Genomic DNA, 20,361 nt, shown 5'->3' with positions numbered 1-20,361 from the left:
ATACTGGCAGTTGTGAATATCCTTTAGGGTCAGCTTGTTTCTGTCATACCTAACGGAAAGAAGCAAACACAGAATTGTTGCAGAAATCTCTCAGTATTCACTTACACTTAGGAGGAAGTCTTTCTGTAGTGTACATACATTTTTTTAAAAAGAAGACAAATAAAAGAATGAAAAATTCCTTTCATGATCTCCTCTCATTATGAGGATATGAATGAGATTTTGAGAGATGCACAAGCCCAACAGCTTTGTGGAAACACAGCTTAGAGAATGGCTCCAAGGAAAGCATTATAAGATTTAAGGTCTACCTTAGATCCACGTTCCATCTTAGCCAGCCCTAGTTCAGTTAACCCAATGGAACTGGTAGCTCTCCAATTTCCACATGTTTTAGAGGAAACAAGCATTTATAGCAAAAGGTGAACACTTAGTTTTCTCTTGATTATGCTGGATTTTTATATATTAAAACATATTGCTGGTTTAAGCATGAGACTTTCTGAGCTCTGATTCTGTAGGCCAAATGAGAGTTTCTGCTTGTGATTTACTGTGCTTGTGACTGATAATATCCCTGCTTGTACTTATTAATGACACAGAAAACCTAGGCTGTATTCTCTTTGGCACTCAGTTGTGAGGAAACCCAAGAGGGAGGAGCTAGAATTTGATATGATCTTGCAAAAATAGGTCTCAGTCAGACCTCTCTGGATTCACTCATGCAAAGGTCTGTAGAAGTGGACATGCTACATTCTGGAAATCAAATAGTGTGATGGAACTTTTACCCAGAAGCCAGACATCCATCACAGAAATCTATCCTGATATTGGATGCAGAATACAAGGGGGGTATTTTTTTTAATGTACAATATAGGTGAGGGGTTCCCAAACTGTGGTCTCTGGACCACCAGTGCCCCCTGAGCTTCCTTCAGGTTGTCACATAGACATATCTCAGAAATTTTCAAGTGGTCCATGGGGGGGAAAGTTTGGGAACCATTGATATAGATTGATGTTGAAGGTGCAGAGCTAGTTCAAAATAGAGAGATTACAAGAGCAAGAATTTAAAATTATACTGCCTCTATAAGAAGAATGGATGGGGTAGGAGTGAGGAGGGGATGGGTGCCATAGTTCTATTTTTTTTGCCAGACTTGTCCATACACCATGGTATTGTATATATATAATTTTGCATATACATCATTGCGTCCTGAGAATGCCAGAGTCCCTGTCTAATGGAAATTTCTAGTAAAAAACACAAGCAGGTCTTCCTGAAGTGTATATAGATAGTCCATGAAGTTCTCTATGGGCCCATCTAACATCCACTGCATTCAACAGTGCCAGTCAAATATGCATGTTAACCAGTGGTCACAAGACACATTGCATTCATACCAGTGTCCATGGTCCATGTGCTGTCGGATTAAGGTATGAGGAGCCACAGTGCCATATTTGTCGACTTCTGGCATGTTCATATCATCTATGAAGTAAATGAGCTTCTTGGTACCAGGGGGACCAAAGTTCCTTCCTGACTTCTTCTCCAAGGGCTTCTCAAGAATAGCTGCATAAGGAGGAGACCAATAGGAAACAAATGTCACTGAGCCTTATCTAGGTGATTAGGTACAGTGTTCCCAAACTCATTTTGTTGTAACGATAGTCCTGCATATGCCAGTTCAAAAGCAAATAGCATGATAATCTAATTTACATGGGAAAGGCAGCCTTTCCTCAGTGGGAGTTGATTGGGAAGCGATAATATTACTTGGAGGAGCAGGCAGGTGAGCCACATAGGACTTGCTTGAGAACAGAAACTGACTAGCCTGAAGGAAGAGTGTGGAGAAGCTAATTGTCAGTTTCAGCTCCACAGCCAGACCAGTCAGGAGACCTTTTCATATTATACATGCAGGGTGAGTGAATGTGCATGGTGTGTTGGGTGGTGGAGGAGGAGGATGGGAGCAAGACCGCAGGGTCAAGCTCCATCTCCAACCTATGCTCATTCCAACCTATGCTTATTCAATACTTGGTGTGAACTAGCTATACAAGTGTAGGGTCATCCATGCAATTGGTTATGTTGTCTGTCAGGTTATGTGTATCCAGAAAAGCCTGGGTCTTCAGAAAGCAGAAAGAATGCCTCCTCTGTAATAATTACTTATTTTATTATCTAATATTTATAACAACAAATAAATCTATCCAGTCTCCTTACACTGCAGCATGGCTGAAGTTGTGTAGAAGTTAAAGGGGACAGCTTGCACCATGTAATCATCCATGTTTAGGGTGTCCAGCTTATCCACCATCAGCACTGACTTCCCAGTGCCCGCATTCCCAACTAGCATCACAGGCCATTTCTTTTCCATTAACAGATCCATGAAATAGCGAATCCGGATGGTTTCAGTTGTGTGGACCATTGAGGCCTAGAAAAGCAAAATGAAAATCAACTAATGTAAAAATCTGATCTACATAAACCACATGGAACAGTTTCCAAGAGAGAAAAAAAGAGGAAGCTAAAGATACTATTTGAAGATAAAGCACAAGTACATGGAAAATAATTTTCTTATATAGTTTGCAACAGGTCTCAAAGAGCAATCATATTAAGCATTCCCAAATCTCTTCTTCAAAATCTTTGGAGAGTCAGAAATGCTACATTGGTATCGTATCAGACATAAGAAACATCATTTTTAAACAAGGGAGGTTAATTAAACATAGGGAGGAGCTGTCTAGGGAGTGGACAATTAATATGTTATTTGGGCCCAATGCAAATTCTTAGGATTCCCTCTAGCACTGCAGGAATTCTAATATCTACATGAAACCGCTGGGAGAGGTTATCCGGAGTTTTGGGGTTCGGTGCCACCAATATGCAGATGACACCCAACTCTATCTCTCCTTTCCACCTAATGAAACCAAGGAGGCCGTCCAGGTTCTAAACCAATGCCTGATATCAATGATGGACTGGATGGGGATGAACAAGCTGAGACTAAATCCTGACAAGACAGAGGTGCTCCTCGTCAGTCGGAAAGCGGATCAGGGAATAGGGATCCAACTTGTGCTGGATGGGGTTACACTCCCCCTGAAATCACAGGTTCGCAGTTTGGGAGTGCTCCTGGACTCGGCTTTGAACCTGGAGGCGCAGGTCTCTGCTGTGGCCAGGAGTACTTTTGCTCAATTAAGATTGGTGCGCCAACTGTGTCCGTTCCTCAATCTGTCAGACTTGACCATGGTGACACATGCCTTAGTTACATCCCGATTAGACTACTGTAACGCACTCTACGTGGGGCTGCCCTTGAAGACCGCTCGGAAACTGAAACTGGTACAGAGAGCTGCAGCTAGAATGTTGACTGGGGTGGGTTATAGAGATCATACAACCCCTATGCTGTATCAGCTCCACTGGTTGTCCATTTGTTTCCGGACACAATTCAAGGTGCTGGTTTTGACCTATAAAGCCCTATACGGCTTAGGTCCAGGCTATCTGTCGGAGCGTCTCTCCCCCTATGAACCAGTCCGGACTTTAAGATCTTCCAGCGAGATCCTTCTTTCCACTCCTCCTTTTTCGCAAGTCTCTTTTACAGAGACACAGAATAGGGCTTTTTCGATCGCTTCCCCTAATCTGTGGAACTCTCTTCCTAGCGAGGTTCGGCTGGCCCCTTCATTATCGGCCTTTCGTGCACAGGTGAAGACTGTTTTATTCAGACGGGCTTTTAACTACAGTAGTTAATTTTAACTTATGTGGTATTTAATTTATTTAATCTGTTCAATTTGAATACTGTGATGTTTTTAACTGTCTCTGTGTTTTTTAATGTAAGCCGCCCTGAGTTCCTTGGAAAATAGGGCGGAGTATAATTTTTTTTAAATAAACAAACAAATAAATAAATAAATAATTCAGTTATTCGTCTGTGGAATGACTAGATTAGTAGCAGTGATTTTACTAACAGAGCTGCAAGGCTCAAATATCTAAATTACTTGTAGGGGCCTATTGACGTAAAGAGCACGGGGTCACCCACCCTCTCCTTTCTCAAGGACACTTAGTTGTCATCTTGGAACAACACATCCAAGAAGTGATGAGTTCAGCTTTTTCCTTAGCTTGTTTCTTGTAACTGCTCCTTCCCCAGAGGGCACTCCAGGGTTTCCTATTCATCCAGGCTAGCCAAAGTCATGGCTTATGCTCTCCCTCTGGATGTCACATCTTCTCTGTACATGCTATGTCCTACGTTCTTCCTGTGGGGGTTGCTTCATCTACTCCTAACCATTTTGCAGCCATTTCAAATGTCCAGCTCACAAGCATCTGCACTGCATCAGTCCCCAGACTTCGCTTTCCCACTGTTACCAAAGGCAATAGCTTTCAGCCCATCAATACGACAGTGTGAGAGCCAGTGTGGTGTGTTGGTTAGAGTGTTGGATTGGGAGTGGGAAAACTCAGGTTCAAATCCCCACTCACTGGGTGATCTTGGGCCAATCTCTCTCTCTCAGCTTAACCTACCTACAAGAATTGTTACAAAGATAAATGGGGAGGGAGAGAGAACTGTGTACACCACTTTGAATTCCTTGGAGGAAAAGTGGAATATAAATACAATAATAAATAAAAATAATTAAAGACTCTGAAAAAAACTTACAACATGATGCAGTTTTGTCCTGCTCCAGATGTAATTTTCTCCACCTTCCTATCTTTGCATGCATAAACATTTGATTCCCAAATGATGGAAACCAATGTTTTTGTATTGGCAGCATGCCAAAAGTCAAATTCTGCATGTGGCACCAGATGTGCATGACAAGTAGCCACTGATGTAGCAGGGAGTTGCTCTTTTTGCTGCAGCCACATGCCTAAATGAGCATGTAAACAAGCTTGAATACCTGACTGTGTGGGATGGAACAAAAATCCTGAGACTTGAGGCAGACATACTGCCATATAAATCAAGACATACTGTCCTTTTAGCACGGGTATACTTCCTGCTCTTCATTGGGATATTTAGTTGATACTAAACTTTTTGCCAGCACTGTATTCTCTTTTGCAGTAACATGGGGAAAAGCAATACAAATCAAATATAAACAGGAAAAAAATGAGTTCTAGCAATAACCTGCAATGGGACATCTGGATCCAACTCAAATACTGGCACTTTGTCAGTCCAAGGGATAAATTTTTTTGTCTCCGGGTCAATAAAATAGTCAAAAATAGTCCCCTGAGAAGGAAACTTGATGGTTTTAAACTCATTCACCCACCATTTGCTGAACTCCACACGATAGTCCACAAGCTGGAAGAAAAACATGTGCAATAAACATGCTTTTCATATTGATTTGATTGTAAATATATTAAATGGATACAGGGGATGTCAGAAAAATCAAAATCAGTCATATCAAAACCAAGCAACACAAAAATGTGCATACATGTAAACTACTCCTCTAAGAGAGAGTGATGTGGGACAGAATCAAATGTCAGCTCAGACGCATGGTTGACAACGAAAAACATTTCCATGTGGCTGGGGCTCCACATGGCTGTGATAACATATGACCTTTCTTCCCAAGGGGTTCTGTCAGATGGTCACAAAGTAAATCCAAACAGACCACATGGGAAGCTGATTAAAATGTTACCACAGCCATATTGAAGTGATTTTTGGTGTCAGACTTGTCACTGAGGTCACCTTCAAAATGGTACATAGAAAAATGGCCTATGTGTACATTATGCTATTTAATGCACCATTGGGCAAAACCCTATTATCACCCATGATGCCCCCTGAGAGGGATGAAGCAAAACAGAATAATTTAAATTTCTAAAGGTACCTGATCTTGAAACATTGCTCCTCCAAATGCCCAGAAACAAGCAAACACAAAATAGAGTTCATATAGCTCTTTGGAAGAATCTGGAGGTGTGTTGGTTGGGGTCAAGAGGCATTCTAGAAGGTACAGGATAGTTTGTATCACTGTCACTTCGGGTACAGGAGTTATCTTTTTGAACCCAAATTTCAGCTTATCCAAACATGTAGGCAAGTATTTGTCAAACAGGATCATCAAATTGGCTTTTTCAGACTGTACTTCCCGACGCTCAATCCAGCTGCTCACCACTCTGTATAGTGATATAAAGACACTTATTGAATGTGTGCTGCATTCTCATACATGGAACACGTACGTTCTTCTTTAGATGGATGTCCCCATATCTCTTTCCTCCTACATCTGTTGAATCATTTTTAGACTACATCATTTTAAGAGAGTAAATAACAACCATTTTCTTATTTAACTGCTATGGAAGAGCATCTCATGTGGCCCAATAAATCATGGTGGCACATGAGCAATGACTAGGTAGTGAAGCATTGCATGTGCATGCTACAGTGTTGGGACCTAATTCCCATTGTTCAAATCACCTGGCTAATATCGCATTCATGATAAAAGTAAGGCCTCAGTAGTTCCTTATTTTCAGGGGTATAGTAGTCTGGGATTGTGGGGGTTGCAGACCGGTTACTTTTTGGAGAGCAGGGTCCCAGCCAGGTCCCTATGTATGAGCCAATCAGCATGAAAAGGAAGCATGTTAGCCACTGAGAAGAGAAGAGTCTTTGTCCTTTCATGCTGAATGCAGCCAATCAGAGTGAAAGGAGGTGAGTCAGCCACTGAGAAGATGCTTCTCAGTAGCTAACACACAGCCTTCCCTTTCATGCTGATTGGCTCCTAGGGACATCTGTTGTAGTGGAGTGTGGAGTAGTAAGATGACAGGGAGAGCAGGGGAGACAAGGGAAAGTTGAAAAGGGGGCATGGCTGTGAGGGTGTGTGGCATGACTGTCATGAAGGGACCCTGCACTTCTGAATTTGCCAGTATGCTACTGCTTATTTTGTGGAACAAGAAGACATGTTTGAAAGGAAAAGCTGAAGTAAGTATTTAACAAGAGCCCAATGGCTAGGGTGATTTAGTCCTATGTTGAAATACCTGTTCATGAATGAACTGGGTGATCTTGGATAAGTGATAATTCTCCTCCATAATAATAATAATAATCTTCCTGTTCATAAAATGGGTTTGTGGTAAGGACTGCAAACCTCTGTGCATTAAGTGTTGATTATTTATTTAAAATATTTATATATTGCCTTTGACAGTAAACCCTTTCAAGGCCAATAAAAGACAAAACTCCTCCAGACATCCTGTATATTCATCCTGATTTCCTTGCACAAAATTTATGCAGTGGTTAGACTATGTTTTTATTGAGCATTCATTCTGTTTTTTTAAAACGAGGAAGTTAATACGACAATGGACATTCATTGTGAATGTATCCTGATTTGGTTGCAGAGAGTTCTTCCCATTAATCATTTTTTCATCTCACTCTTTGCATTGCATTTCCCCATCACTTTCCAAGCTGCAAAAAGTCTGTTGGTTTTTTAAAAAAAATGATTTTTTGTGCTAGGATAAAATTCATTTTATCTGCGCAAGCCTAAAATTTTGGTATGTGCTTGAATCCCTCCTGCAAAATAGTGACAGTCTAGAGGCACTCACAGAAATGCAATAAAAATATTTGTAAATAAAATACCAGGACACCAGCAACTTATAATACATGCAGCCTATCCAAAATTACTAAAATATAATCAAATTCAACAGCAAAAGCAGACCAATAATGCCCTCCCTCCTCTTTATAGGGAAAACCAGTGAAAAAAGTGAGTCTGAAGATCTTTCTCAAAGGCTTGTAATGGAAAGGAGGAAAGGAGGAAAGCAGTGTTCAATGCCCCCCGTCCCACACCTCCTCCTCTGCAAGACTTGAGAGTCCTTAATGTGGATGAGACTCTTTAGTCTTCCCTTTTAATCATTTAATGGGTTAACACTGCAGAGATTAGAAGGCAAATTGAGAGAATCTCGCCCATGTTAAAAACTCTCTGGAGATTCTCTAGGCTTACCTTTTAATCTCTATTATGCTTAATTTGCTTCCTCCACACTTGCAGATTGCCAGTACACAAGATTATTTGAGTGGAGGGGGGTGGCACAGAGAAAGAGAGAGAGAGAGAGGGAGAGACATCTGTACTGCTCTGCTGTGAGTAATAATATATTAGAGGGAAAACAACTATATATTCTAGGGGACAAAATCCAGTACTGAGGGGAAAACTGCTGAAGTTTGGAGAAAGAGGATTGCTCTGCGAAGATGGAGAATATGCGGATCATTGAAAAATCTGGTGTTAAATCCGAATTCAGCTGAATTCTCGCTCATCCATAGTATGCATCATCAATTATTTGCTACAGAAGTCTTATAAAGATGTATTTTTTTGCACAGGCTTTCCCTGATAATTTAAGACTGTACCCTGTAACACTGCATTTTCATATGGTTATGATACTGTTTTAGTGTTTTTATGCTGATTGGTATTATTGTATGCCCCTTAGTATTTTAAAAATACATTAAGTTGTTGAGAAATACTTTTAAGTAATAAATAAATACATAAATGCATCTGCCTAAACATAGCAAGGGTGAAAGCCTTTCCTCTTTATGCCATGAAGGAACATGTTTTTCCTTGCAATGCAAGACACTCATATGCTAGAAAGGGAACTAGAACTCACGGATTCCAGCCAAGGTCAGCAGGGTTAATGTACAAGATTCCTGCTCTGGACACAGTGGCAGGTGTTGCTGTTCGTAAATGACTGATCTCAAACACAAGCCTCATGGTGGGATTTAGTGGGATTCGCTCATTGCTTGCTAGGGTGAGAACCTAGCAGAGAGATAAACAAACATGATATGACCTCCTTATCTTGCAGAAGTGGAAGCCGACAGCTGAATCTCCAGCTTGCTGTACTGACCTTGTTGTCATCCATAACAGTATTCAAAGACTCGATCCACATTGGATCTATATCTCCATCCAGAACAATCCATTTGGGCCCACGGTGAGTTATATTAGCTAGATCACGCATGATAGTTGAAAACAAGCCTACCCAGAACAGAGAAAAATCACATTAGAGTCATTGTTTGCACATCAGCTCTTCATTTATACTAAACTTTGACAGAGGGAAGGCATTTTAGTACAGCATCTAAATGATAGAGATCATCACAGATGTTAAAAATGGTGTGTATATTTTAAAAAATTAATAATATAAATGCAGAATTTCCTGTTAAAACGTGCATGCTTTGGAACGGCTCATAGAGGAGGGATGGGGAAACCTCGAGTTGAGATCAGCCTAGATCAGTGGTGGGGAACCTGGTTCTTCAGGTGTTCCTGAACTACCATTCCCATCATTCCTGATCATTGGCCATACTGGTTGGGGTCAATGGGAGTTGTTGTCCAACAACACCTGCTCCCCAATCCCTGTTCCAAAAAGACCCAACTTATATAAAATTCTATATAACACTTTTTAAGCTAGAATGGAAGTGTTTACCTTAGAGAAGATCAAGCCTCATTACTCTGAATAACTAGAGGAAATCTAGAGACCTAATTGGAGCCAGCGATTTCCATGTAGAGACACTGGTAGCTTCTTTGTTTTCCAGTTATTTTATGTCAGACCAGTTCAAGGGATTTAAAAAGAAGTACACCTTAAATGAAAAGTTATTTTTCGGGGGGGGGTGCCCTGCTGAAACTGGCACAAACAACCATGAGACTAGGGGTGGGAAATCAAAACCAATTTAAAACAGAGACTTTCAGATGGCAACATTTTTAAGCCTCAAAATTTGGAACAACCACAATAATTTTAAATGCATCATAGCTTTAGGTCATTCCAGGCCCTGCGATTTCCCCATGCTAAAATATCTCTGGGTTCTGAAAAAGCCACAATTGTAGAAAGAGGAAAAAAATCCGATTAATTTTGCTGGAAATCTTATGTGCAAGTAAAATTTTAACCATGCTGTCAGTATGGTGGTATATTCTGGGAGGAAAAAGCTTGCAATTTAAACTTCACCATTCTAGGAGACAGCCAAAGGGTATGATGTTTCCATATGTGTATTAATGTATACATTATTTTCTGTGTATTGTGCTGTTATCTGGACTTTTATGCCACCATCATTTCTAGGACAGAAAATCTGCAGTAGGCTTCTTTTATTTTAAATGACGTTCCAACACGTTCCTTGGAAAACTGTTGTATTTGTTTCCTACCATCTTTCCATTCTCTGGTAGCTGGATTAATGATTCCAAATAGTTCATCACAGGTTACAGCTTTAGGGTCAAGGTCAACAGCTACAGGCTTTCTTTTCTGGAGCTGGTAAGTTTTATTCAGAGATTTCAGAACCTGCCAGGAGAAAGACAAAGACTGAGATGGAGCTATTTTCTTTCAATTGGCTCTGTAACCTCAGAGAACATAAAAACACAATCACACCCACACTGCATCTTCTGCTCCAGAATCATGCATCTCATAAAAGCTATTGTGGGACTTTTCAGGGGTGTGGAAACTATGTTTGAGCTATTGCTAACAAAATACTATGAGCTCCATTTTTTTTACAAATGATGTAGTGACTCCTGTCCTAAAAGAACAGGCACATATTTGCCAGATCTTAAAAAAAAGTGTGATGTGCGGCCAGTCTCAAAACATTCCAAAGAGTTCACACAAGTATTGGTGAAGCAGTAGTTTTGGGCAACACTCATTTTCTTAACCCACACCAATAAGTTTCTGCCCACGCTTTGGGACTGAGACTCTTTTAATTGCCTTGGATGAAGATGGAACTCCATCAGCCCATGATGGAGGCAAGTGAAAAGTTTATGAGGACAATTCACTGTTCCTCTTAGCATGTTCAACAAACCAACAAAACAAACAGGTGGGCAGGAGTCTATCATCTATCCAGTGTCACCGTGCCCTCTTGCTAAGTCACCAAAAAGATATCATCTGACATCTGTGGGTCACTGGGACAACTGTGTAGGAGAGTAACCTAAGGTGGTGGCTGTGATGGGTAATTTGTAGAAAGTGTTGAGGAAGAAAAGCACTGAAGGATTAAGGGAAATAATGATGGGGCTACCTCAGAGAGCATACTGCTTCCAATTTACTCAGCTAAACAGATGTCTGGAGGAACTTACAGGCCACAGAGAACTACCTGTTCTAGCCCTGCCTCAACCTCCACTGGGTGACAGTGTATTCAAGGCCCCAGTGCATAATAATTTGCATCAAGTATTCCTGGGGACATCCTGTGAAGGCTGCCAATTTCTGTGGAAACATCTCTAAGCAGAACATTTCAGAATTTGCAGTTAGACCCGCCAAAGAATGGAATCTCTAGCTATGTAGCCCTAACTGCAGACTCATAGCTCCCACCTGAGACTTGCCACAGCCTGCATTTCCAATCACAAACACAGAATGGCGGACTTGGAGTAATTCCTCCAGCTGCACCACCTTCAGCAGAAAGCTCTCCTCAGGCTGTAGTTTGAGCTCCAGAATGGACTGTTTGATTATCTGAGAAGAGAAAAAAAGTGTTAAAAATCCCATGCGTCACAGTGTACTAGGGGGTTTAATTCTGCTTTGGGGGCTCATTCCTTATGCTCATGGCTGGTGATGCACTGGAGCCACCACCTGCCATATCTGATGGGATGTCTGCTCGGATAGGGTCCAGCGTATCCAAAAAAGAAAAAGGCCTTGAAAGCTTTCTAAGCAGGGCATTTTTCCCCAGAGGTCTCCATGAGACCTAGATTTTTACCACTGAAGTCATAGAGAAAAAAATAGATACAAGACATTCAAATCTCTAATTATACTGCTAAAGAACTGCATTTTGGCCCCAGCCTAGCCATGGATTCACAACCACCAATAGCAGATCACCTTTTCAAAGTTTAGATCACGCTTCCTAGGCACGTCCAGTGCTGGGAAAAGGTCTCCAATGAGGCCCATGAAGACAGGCAAATCATCCGTCACAATCTTGGGGATGTTGAAGTCTCGCAAAGCTCTCATGAGAACCTGGTCTTCAGCCCGGCCAGGGTCTCCTCTCTTAAGTGAACCAGCTACCACTAGCACAGACTTGATGGCTCTCAAGCCCCAGTCATAGTGATCCTGTCAGACATAAGGCACCATCTTAGCATTGCATGTAAACAAAAGGACATCATTTACAGCAAGACATGAAAGGCATTTACCTACATAGTTTTTAAAAAAGCAAGAAAAGTGGTTTACCTTCCATAGAAGTGGGTACATTACAGCATGGACATCCTTTGCTATCAAAAACATTAATGCCACCCTGGTGGCCGTAAGACTTTAGACAGCCTTTGCATATTGGAGTGAATGAGAAGGAAGCATTATTATGGGCTTTTGTTTTATTCCAGTGTTCTCCACCCATACAATCATGCTGAGTTTCTATGAACACAACATGGCGATGTGGAGCATGACCAGGTCCATGGCTGAAATGATTTTAAATGCACCCACCTAATTTGCTCTAGCAAATTCTTCACTGCTGTAAAATATTCCATGTCAGGCAGGTCTGTGGAACAATGTTAAATTACCTGCTTTGAAAGCAGCTCCTTACACAGCGTATAGAGAGTAATAAACTTCCTAGCTAGAAGCCTGGCTTCAATGAAACCTTCAGCAACAAGCATGATTTCACAGATAAGCTCAAAATCAGGAACAACCATTGCACAAGGCCTAAAAGAAGAGAAATAAGACCATTAACATCTGGTGTGCTTATGCTGCAGAGACTTTTCTGTAGGCTGCTGCAGTGAATATTCAGTGTCGATGTCAGATACAATTAATTTCAAATGTTCCTATTTTAAAACACAAACTGAATTCACTTTCCACTTATACTTGCTCACGTTTTGTTTCCACTGGTTTACATGCTGTATAATAAGTCCTGGGAGCTCCCAAGTTTGTGCAGAAATAGCTCTTCCCTTGTAATCTCTTCTGAACCTTCACATGCCCCCACCCTGTATAACTGGACTTCTTTTTGAACCAAAAAAATCTCAGTGTTGATCTTTTTCGTCATATGGAAGCTTGTACATTATCCTGATAATCTCTTATCAGCTCATTTCCCCCTGAACACTGGCTGCATGTTAGTACCTGAACAAGGCTTTCAAATTTTCAGGCAGCTCAGTACGGCCAGCATATCCAGGATTCATAGTAATAAACATTCCAACAGTTGGTATCAGAGAAATGATCTCTCCGAGGAAGTTGAAGGTCTTCTTTTTGGCTCGAATTGCATCTTGAACGCATTTAACCTATCAATTAAAATAAAGTCTTAAGACTTGCCAACATGAGGTCTGCAGTAAGGTGATAAAATATAGCACTGAAGAGTATTTAAATGCAAACCTATAAATCTTTATTTATGTTTTGCAGCCAATGAATCCTAAGACACATAGGATGCATAGTGAACTGGAAAGTAATTGGACACACATCCAAATCCCAGGATACGCTATAATTAAACTAGGGCTAACTATAATGACACATGGGGGGAGGGGCATTTCATAAGTGTTGCAAGCTGCAAATACTCCCCTCCTTTAAACAACTTTGTATAGTCCAGCTACAAAAAGTGACAAAATTATAGAGAACAAGCTCTGAAATTACTCCTTCACTCTGAAGTAGCCTGCTGATGTTGTCACACTATGAAATCAGATTGTTGTGGTATCATCACATTGACTTCATGGGTTCCTCAACTGTCTGGGACCACACAGTCAGTGTAAAGAAACCCTGTTTTTAAACAATGGTCCAGAAACTGCTGCCTACTGAACAGTGAATAAAAACAGTATGCAAAGGGAGGTCATGAACAATAAAAGGAAGGGAGGATATTTTGGACTCCTCCTCGAAAGTGCCGTCTTCTTGCTGAAAATATTGCTTATAAACACTCCATGCATGCCTGCATTCAACATCTGAGGCAGTTCTGTATGTCCAGTGTTTCTGGTGACCAAGTTCTTTGTATAAAAAAATATTTTTTAGATATGAAGGTCCTTTAAATTATTTATGACAGGCATCTTGCTGCTCCAAATAGGCTTTATTATAGATTCTTTTAATTGGGATGTGCTTTAATGTCATAACAAGCAAGACAGAATCAATTTCTTGGCACTTTTGTCCCAAATTCCAGTCATTAAGATTTTGCTGGTACAGAGCAACTTAGAGAATCCACAAGAGTACATACGACTCTATAGAAGAGGAACAGACTGTATTCTGCCCTCTCCCTCGGCTACATACAGCAAGGGTGAACAGAAGGTATATTGGGATCTAACTAGTAAATCTCTGAATTATCTGAAGTAGATTGGCAAGGGGTTTTTTTTGTACTCCTCATCATTTAACAATAGTAACAGCAGAACATTTCCTTCCTCCCAGCATTATACTGCTGGGGATAGGGGTAATCAAGAGTGAGATTTTGAATGAAAGGAGTGCAAGCTCTGTTCAGTTCTGGTCATAAGATATTCCTGGGCTCAGAATTGTTTAATTCTAAAGCTTTATTGACACATTACTTGTGTGTTGATTCTGGACTCTGACCAGTTGACTGCAGCCTGTTCCACATTTAACATGATTATTCCCCACTCCACACTTGAGTAGGGCTTAAATGTATGTCAGATGCACCAGATTCTGCTCAGTGGACTCAGGGATCAAAGTAGATCCCACAAGCATGAAGTCTGCCCACCTCTGACTCACTGCACGTCTATTCTGCAGCAGAGAGAGGGAGCAAACATTAGTACTGGGAATGGGAGAAATCCTGACACCACTATGAAGGTGCCAGATGTGCCCCAGGCCCCAGTACTTTTTAAAACTGGGGGTGGGAGCAGGGGAGGCAATCACCACTGGCTTCGCACATGAAGGTCACATGTATACTAACAGTGCACTTGCAGCTGGTCAGTAAAGTAAGGAGACCCCCCCCCGCAAATGAACATCCAGCCCCAGATCTCTCAGATACTTTAAAAGGTTCTTGCTGAGACCATTGGGTTGGATCCAGTACACCCCATCACAAAAGGGGCTGCAATCCAGTGAGAGCTTCCATAAGTTGGAGAAGGAGAGATGATGCTGGTCCTTTCTCTCCCCTGCTGCAGCCTCTCATGTCACCTCCCATTGCTGTCCTAGAACATTCCCCAGTCACTGGAAGCGGGGTGGTGATGGTGGAGAGCTCATGGAACTGCAGGGGCAATCCCCCCAAACTGGCTCCCCATTCCTGTTTGCTGGAACTCTGTTCACGGGATCTCTGGATTCCAGCCCACTATTTCCCAAGGGACTGAATTAATCCTAGAAGCAAATGACTGGCATTTGACTACAGCAATAAAGCTGGAAGCACTATGAAACCCAGGTTCTTTACGCACAACAGCAGAACACATAAGCAGAATCTTTACCTGTACAGCAATTACAGACAAGACTTCCACCGAAATCCGATTGAATTCATCAAAACATCCCCATGCACCTGTCTGAGCCAGCCCTTTGTAGATATTTCCACAGGACTAGAAAGGAAACATGTAGGCAAATGTTTACAGAGCGTCTCATCTCTTCAATTAATTAAGACGTTCTATCTATATTTTGTTTTTTATAGTTTAAAACAAAAGTAACAGGTAGACACACTGCGATACAATAACTGATGGGGTGGGGGTGGGAAGGGGAAATAGGGAACTGTTAGAAAGAATGAACAGCCTGTTATTTTCTCAGAAGTTTTGAGTGTTATAATAAGGTATAATTAGGGCTGCCAAGTGAAAACAATATGTAGAGCTGTGGTTCTGTAGAGTTTTACAGTGCCTATTTTATTCTGTGGCACTGTGAAGGCCAAGAAAAGGGTACAATCCTGTAAAAATAACAGAGTATGGAAAATACTAGGAAAGATGAGAGGTCTGTAATTGCACCTCTGAATCAGTGGCTAATTACCTCACACTCTTTACTTTGAGGCTGACTTTTCACTTCTAAGCAATTTACCAATGAATCAGGTAAGGCAGAGAAATGGATGGGCTTGTCCTTGAATCGAAATGTGGGGGTGACTCTGGCATTGCTGGAGAGAGCTATTATGCAGAAATGGGTGCTTAACCCTTTTCCTGTACACTAACTCTCTCTGCAACCCTACCTGAGGCTGTTTTTCATTCAGTTTTCCCCCATAAATTCTGGAGAGAAAGAAAGAGAGTGCACCTGCAGGGAGAGGCTACAAGGGAACATCAGTGGGGAGGGGTATGGATTGCCAATTCTCAAATGCTCTTCTTTCAACAAACCTAAATGGAGGTCTTTATCCAGCTGGTATCTGTATTGGATGTGCACTGATTTTATGCATGTGCTGCTGCTGGTGTGTGTGTGTGTGTATGTATATGTGTGTTTGCTTATTATACTTAAATTGCTTTGGGATGCCTCACGGGACAAGATTCAGAAATGAAATGAATGAATAAATGTGTCCTCTTCATTCTCATTACTTTTGTGAATATGGATCTACAAACCTTAGTTTAATGTGTACTTGTCCGGATTTCCTAAAATACTGCTCCAAGAGCAGATCTATGCAGCTGTTTGAAAGGTCTCAGGTCCACAATGAGGCGTGAGTTTTATATGGACAAGTTCACAGTGAAGACACAAAACATGCATAAACTTCAAAGGGAGCAAGACAGCGGTGGACTATGTCAGTGTAATTGTCTGCACAACACGCTGAGTACTGAAGGGAATTGCCTCTTGCCAAACCAAGCTGTTTTTCCAGCCACTGGAGCAGAAGATGAAGAATTCTCTCCTCTAATGCTGCGTGAGAGGAAGTGAGAGGAGACAGCTCATTCCTCAGGGCTGCCTGTGCAATGATTCCCACAGCGGGCTGTGGCTGTGCCACTATGTGAAGAAATGTGGTTTTGGCATGCAGAAACAATCTTCACATACACAGCTGGAATGACTGTAAGGCTGGCTGCCCCATCCCATATTTGCAGCTTCAGCAGAAACAGCACACTGTCTGGGTGCTGCCCTGGGAAAGGCAAAAATGCTGCGATTGCTATTCAGAGCAGTACAATATTGCTTGATTAGGTGAGGACAGAAAAAACACTGGGATTCAGTGGGGAGAACGAGGGATAGATCCATCTGCCAATTTCAATTTCTCTCTGTTTCTCATTTGTCTTATCTTAAGTTCAGCTTACCACATTTCCGCATCGGTTTGAGATTTTTTTTTTAAAAGTCCTCATGAACACTCATCAGCATTTTAGTGCCTGTTTCTCCTAAAAAACACATTTTTGCAAGCAATCTCCCCTAATGTAATACATATTTGGATGCCATTTTCTCTAATATATGCATTTTTGTGCACATTTTGGGGTTGAAGAATTGCACTGTATTAAGTGTGTTTTGGTTCGCTTATTGTTCCAGGAAGTATGAATTTCTATTAAAAGGTTTCTATTGAAACGTAAACGGAACCAAATTTCTCCACCATCCTTAGGGGGAACAGGGTGCTCTTTTAATCTGCTGGCCTCTGTGACGGACTTGCTAACAGTGCAAACACCATAACCAGGCAAGGTCAAGTGCATCCTGGCAAAGGTGCCATCTTGGAATAAGCCTTCAAAAATGTTAAGAGGCAGTAGAAGTTTTACTTCTCCAACTGCTTTCTCAGTACAGGGCTCAGATCTGGCCCGTTATCACTTTCCCAGGCTGGACCTTTACCTTATAGTCCATCTGCTCAGAGCAGTTGAAAACATACACCATGATCCCTACTGCCCTGCCCAAGTCTTTGGTGGTTTCAGTCTTCCCTGTGCCAGCAGGGCCTGCAGGAGCTCCTCCCATGATCAAGTGGAGGGACTGCGTCAGGGTAATATAACACCTGCAAAACACAGACATTTGCTATCATTGTCGTCATCACATCCCTAAGAATGTATACTGGGCTAGTCTGAAGGTTATCCAAGCTGAGTAGCTCATACCGGTCAGTGAGTGGTGTGATCACAAGCCGTGGAGTGTTGCCAAGGTACTCATAGGAATACTGGAGCTGAGCATCACAGATATTGGCATAACAGTGTCTCTTTTCTTCATCCCAGCGATGCCGAAGTTGGGACTGCCAGGTAAAGGCCTGGGAACTTTCCACCTGCCACCCAAACACAAAACCATTTACTTCACAGCCCAGAATAAATTTACTGCGGTTTCTCCTTTCCATCCTTATGAGCTTTAAGAAGGTGTGTGTGTGTTTCTGTTGTCATGGTGTAATGCTAACCTTAGTTTTTTTGGCTGCTTAAGGACAGACCAAGTGGCCTTCCATGTCAGAGCCTGCAGAGCTTGTTTACTCCCCAGTGAACCACCAAAAAGAGAGACCATGTCTTAAAGTGCTGATAAAACATTTTCAGCCAAAAGGACTTCTTCAGGGGCTTTGATATATGAACAGTCTTTTCTTCAATAACTCAAATGTAGTAACTCCTTAAACCAGACATAGTGGGTTGTATCCACTGCTAGTCCTACTCACAGTAGGACATTGAAATTAATGACCATGGCTAACTAAGGTCCATTAATTTCAATGGGTCTACTGTGAGTAGGACCTAGCTGAACACAACCCAGTGTGTATTGACTATTTAAATTTTGTAGTCTTGATAGGATTGCAGTTTGAATTTTTTTAAAAAAGTCTTTTGTAAATGATACAAGGCTTAGCTTTACTTTGCCAGATCTCCCACTGTATGAGATGATAAGATCCTCTTCACACATCACATTTTCAGGTGTATATTTATAAAATATAAATGAATGCAACAAATGTGCATATCATGCAGGAACACTTGTCAGGCAGCTGATGCTGTGGCAGACCAGAACATGCCCAGTGTTATTGTGTGACATGATTTTTAGTCAGGTTGATTGCCAGTTCAGTAACAATTCTCAAAGAGGGGTTCATAGGATTTTTATGGGTAAAGCCAGCAGACTGACCACCCATTAATGATGCAATTCCATTTCTGGACCTGAGTTAGAACCATTGCAACCCCCTTGCACACATCTCCCATTGACTGGAATTCTTCACAAGATGCCTTTGTGAAGAATTTAGGAAACATAAGGAAGGCTTCTCTGCCCACTGCAGTGCTGCTGACCCATTAATCACAAATATTCCATTCTTAGCTGCTTTGTGCTCCTGACCCCTTTGTTCATGTTCGGTCCTTGCCACTCTTCCTTCTACCCTAATTAAGGGACGTTTGAAGAACAAATGAGTGAAGTGTGTCATTTTGCTATGGGAAAGCGGCTTGAGAGGAGTCTAAGAAAACATTTGCTTAACAGTGTCAATAAGCAAAATAATATTTCACAGTTTAAAGAGCATATACCTTTGCTGTAATCATTTTGGCAATGACATCTCTGGCATGGACATCAATGGTGCAGATTGTCATAATCTTCATTCTGTCTCCTGGGGTTAAGTTCCCAATCAGGAGTGTAATTAATGTATTTAACTGGTTAATCTAGGAAAAGAAAGAAAGAAGATATGTAAGGGGCTCCAGTCTTTACAGTCATAAGACCTAGAGACCTCCTTTACCTACCCCACCCCGCAACAAAAAGATTACAAGGAAGTTGCATTCAGTGACAGAGCTGAGGTGCGCCATGTGCAATATGCAGTAAAAACAAAAGATCTATTACTCTGTTGAAGAATTTGCCACTGCATAAAACAGAACTCTTTGAACACAGCCTAGCAAAATTGGAGGGGACTGCTGTGCACCTGCTTCTTATTGTAGTCTTTAATAGCATTTTCATAGCCTTCCTCCAGTCGTGAAAAGGCAATGCCAACCTCTGTCGTCCACCAGATCTGGGTACACGTCAAAGCAATCTGCAACAATAGCCACATTAGTCTATGAGATGCTGAAACCATGTGAAATGCCAGAGCCATCCTTAATGTAGTCACTGCCCCCTGGCACAAAATGTGCAGTTATGGCGGCAAGAGTGACTAGACAAGAGGAGGTAACACAGTTCCTTCTGGATGTTGTGGATTGCAACTCCTATCATCCCTGGCCATTGGCCATGCTAGCTGGGGCTGATGGGAATTGTAGTCCACAATATCTGGAGCACACGACCTTGCCTTCCTCTGGACTTGATGTTGTTTAGCCTTAATCTTGCAAACATGCTGAATGGCCTTGTTTTGTTCCCCCTAGCAATATTTATTAGAATGGACACCTGCTTGAGCTTGTCCCTCTTTCCTTTGAGCCTCAACATACTAAATAAACAAACAAAGATGCATTTTACTCTAGTCTTTTTACTGACCTGTGCCGGATAATCAAATAGCCATTGTTCTCTTGGTTTCTCCTCGTAAGTCACTACAGCTTCAGAAATCTCTTTGCGTAAGGTGCTCTGCATTCTCTCCAGCACTCGGTTTAACCAAACCTCCACCTAGGTGCAAAACTCTCCAGGTTAATGTTGCCCATCATGCTGCTTTTTCTATGCACATAGCTATCAAAGCCTTGACTCAAAGGGCTTTTCCAGGTCACGTTCCTTCACATGATAAACAAGCAGGGATCCAGAAATATCATCTTTCAAATTAGTGTTACTCGGACATCACATTTTGCTGCTGCTCAACCACAACATTATGTTGCCTGGAAAAAGAAATTCTTCCCCAAGTGTTATGGTGGCACCCTATGCTCAGCATGGGTATCCCCTTCTATATGAATTGCCAAGGAAATCATCCTAGCTCTCAGTGA

The 20,361-nt window shown here is 41.6% G+C and overlaps 1 protein-coding gene across 1 annotated transcript; it reads right to left on the bottom strand.

The window, feature by feature from the left end:
• Nucleotides 1-1,307: 1,307 nt before the first annotated feature.
• On the bottom strand, nucleotides 1,308-20,020 carry LOC133378738 (dynein axonemal heavy chain 17-like). Its single transcript, XM_061613364.1, has 17 exons — nucleotides 19,928-20,020; nucleotides 19,389-19,496; nucleotides 19,003-19,134; nucleotides 17,635-17,795; nucleotides 17,381-17,537; nucleotides 15,087-15,225; nucleotides 12,860-12,989; nucleotides 12,310-12,448; nucleotides 11,639-11,866; nucleotides 11,141-11,278; nucleotides 9,997-10,129; nucleotides 8,714-8,841; nucleotides 8,477-8,625; nucleotides 5,737-6,019; nucleotides 5,037-5,210; nucleotides 2,174-2,381; nucleotides 1,308-1,534 (listed from the first exon to the last, which is right to left on the bottom strand). Exons 1-17 carry the CDS (start codon nucleotides 20,018-20,020, stop codon nucleotides 1,308-1,310), a joined length of 2,727 nt encoding a protein of 908 aa, XP_061469348.1.
• Between the last annotated feature and the right edge of the window lie 341 nt (nucleotides 20,021-20,361).

This window comes from Rhineura floridana, chromosome 3 (genome assembly GCF_030035675.1).
Source record: "Rhineura floridana isolate rRhiFlo1 chromosome 3, rRhiFlo1.hap2, whole genome shotgun sequence".
Classification (NCBI taxonomy): Eukaryota; Metazoa; Chordata; class Lepidosauria; order Squamata; family Rhineuridae; genus Rhineura; species Rhineura floridana.
This window is presented reverse-complemented; position numbering and strand designations above follow the sequence as displayed.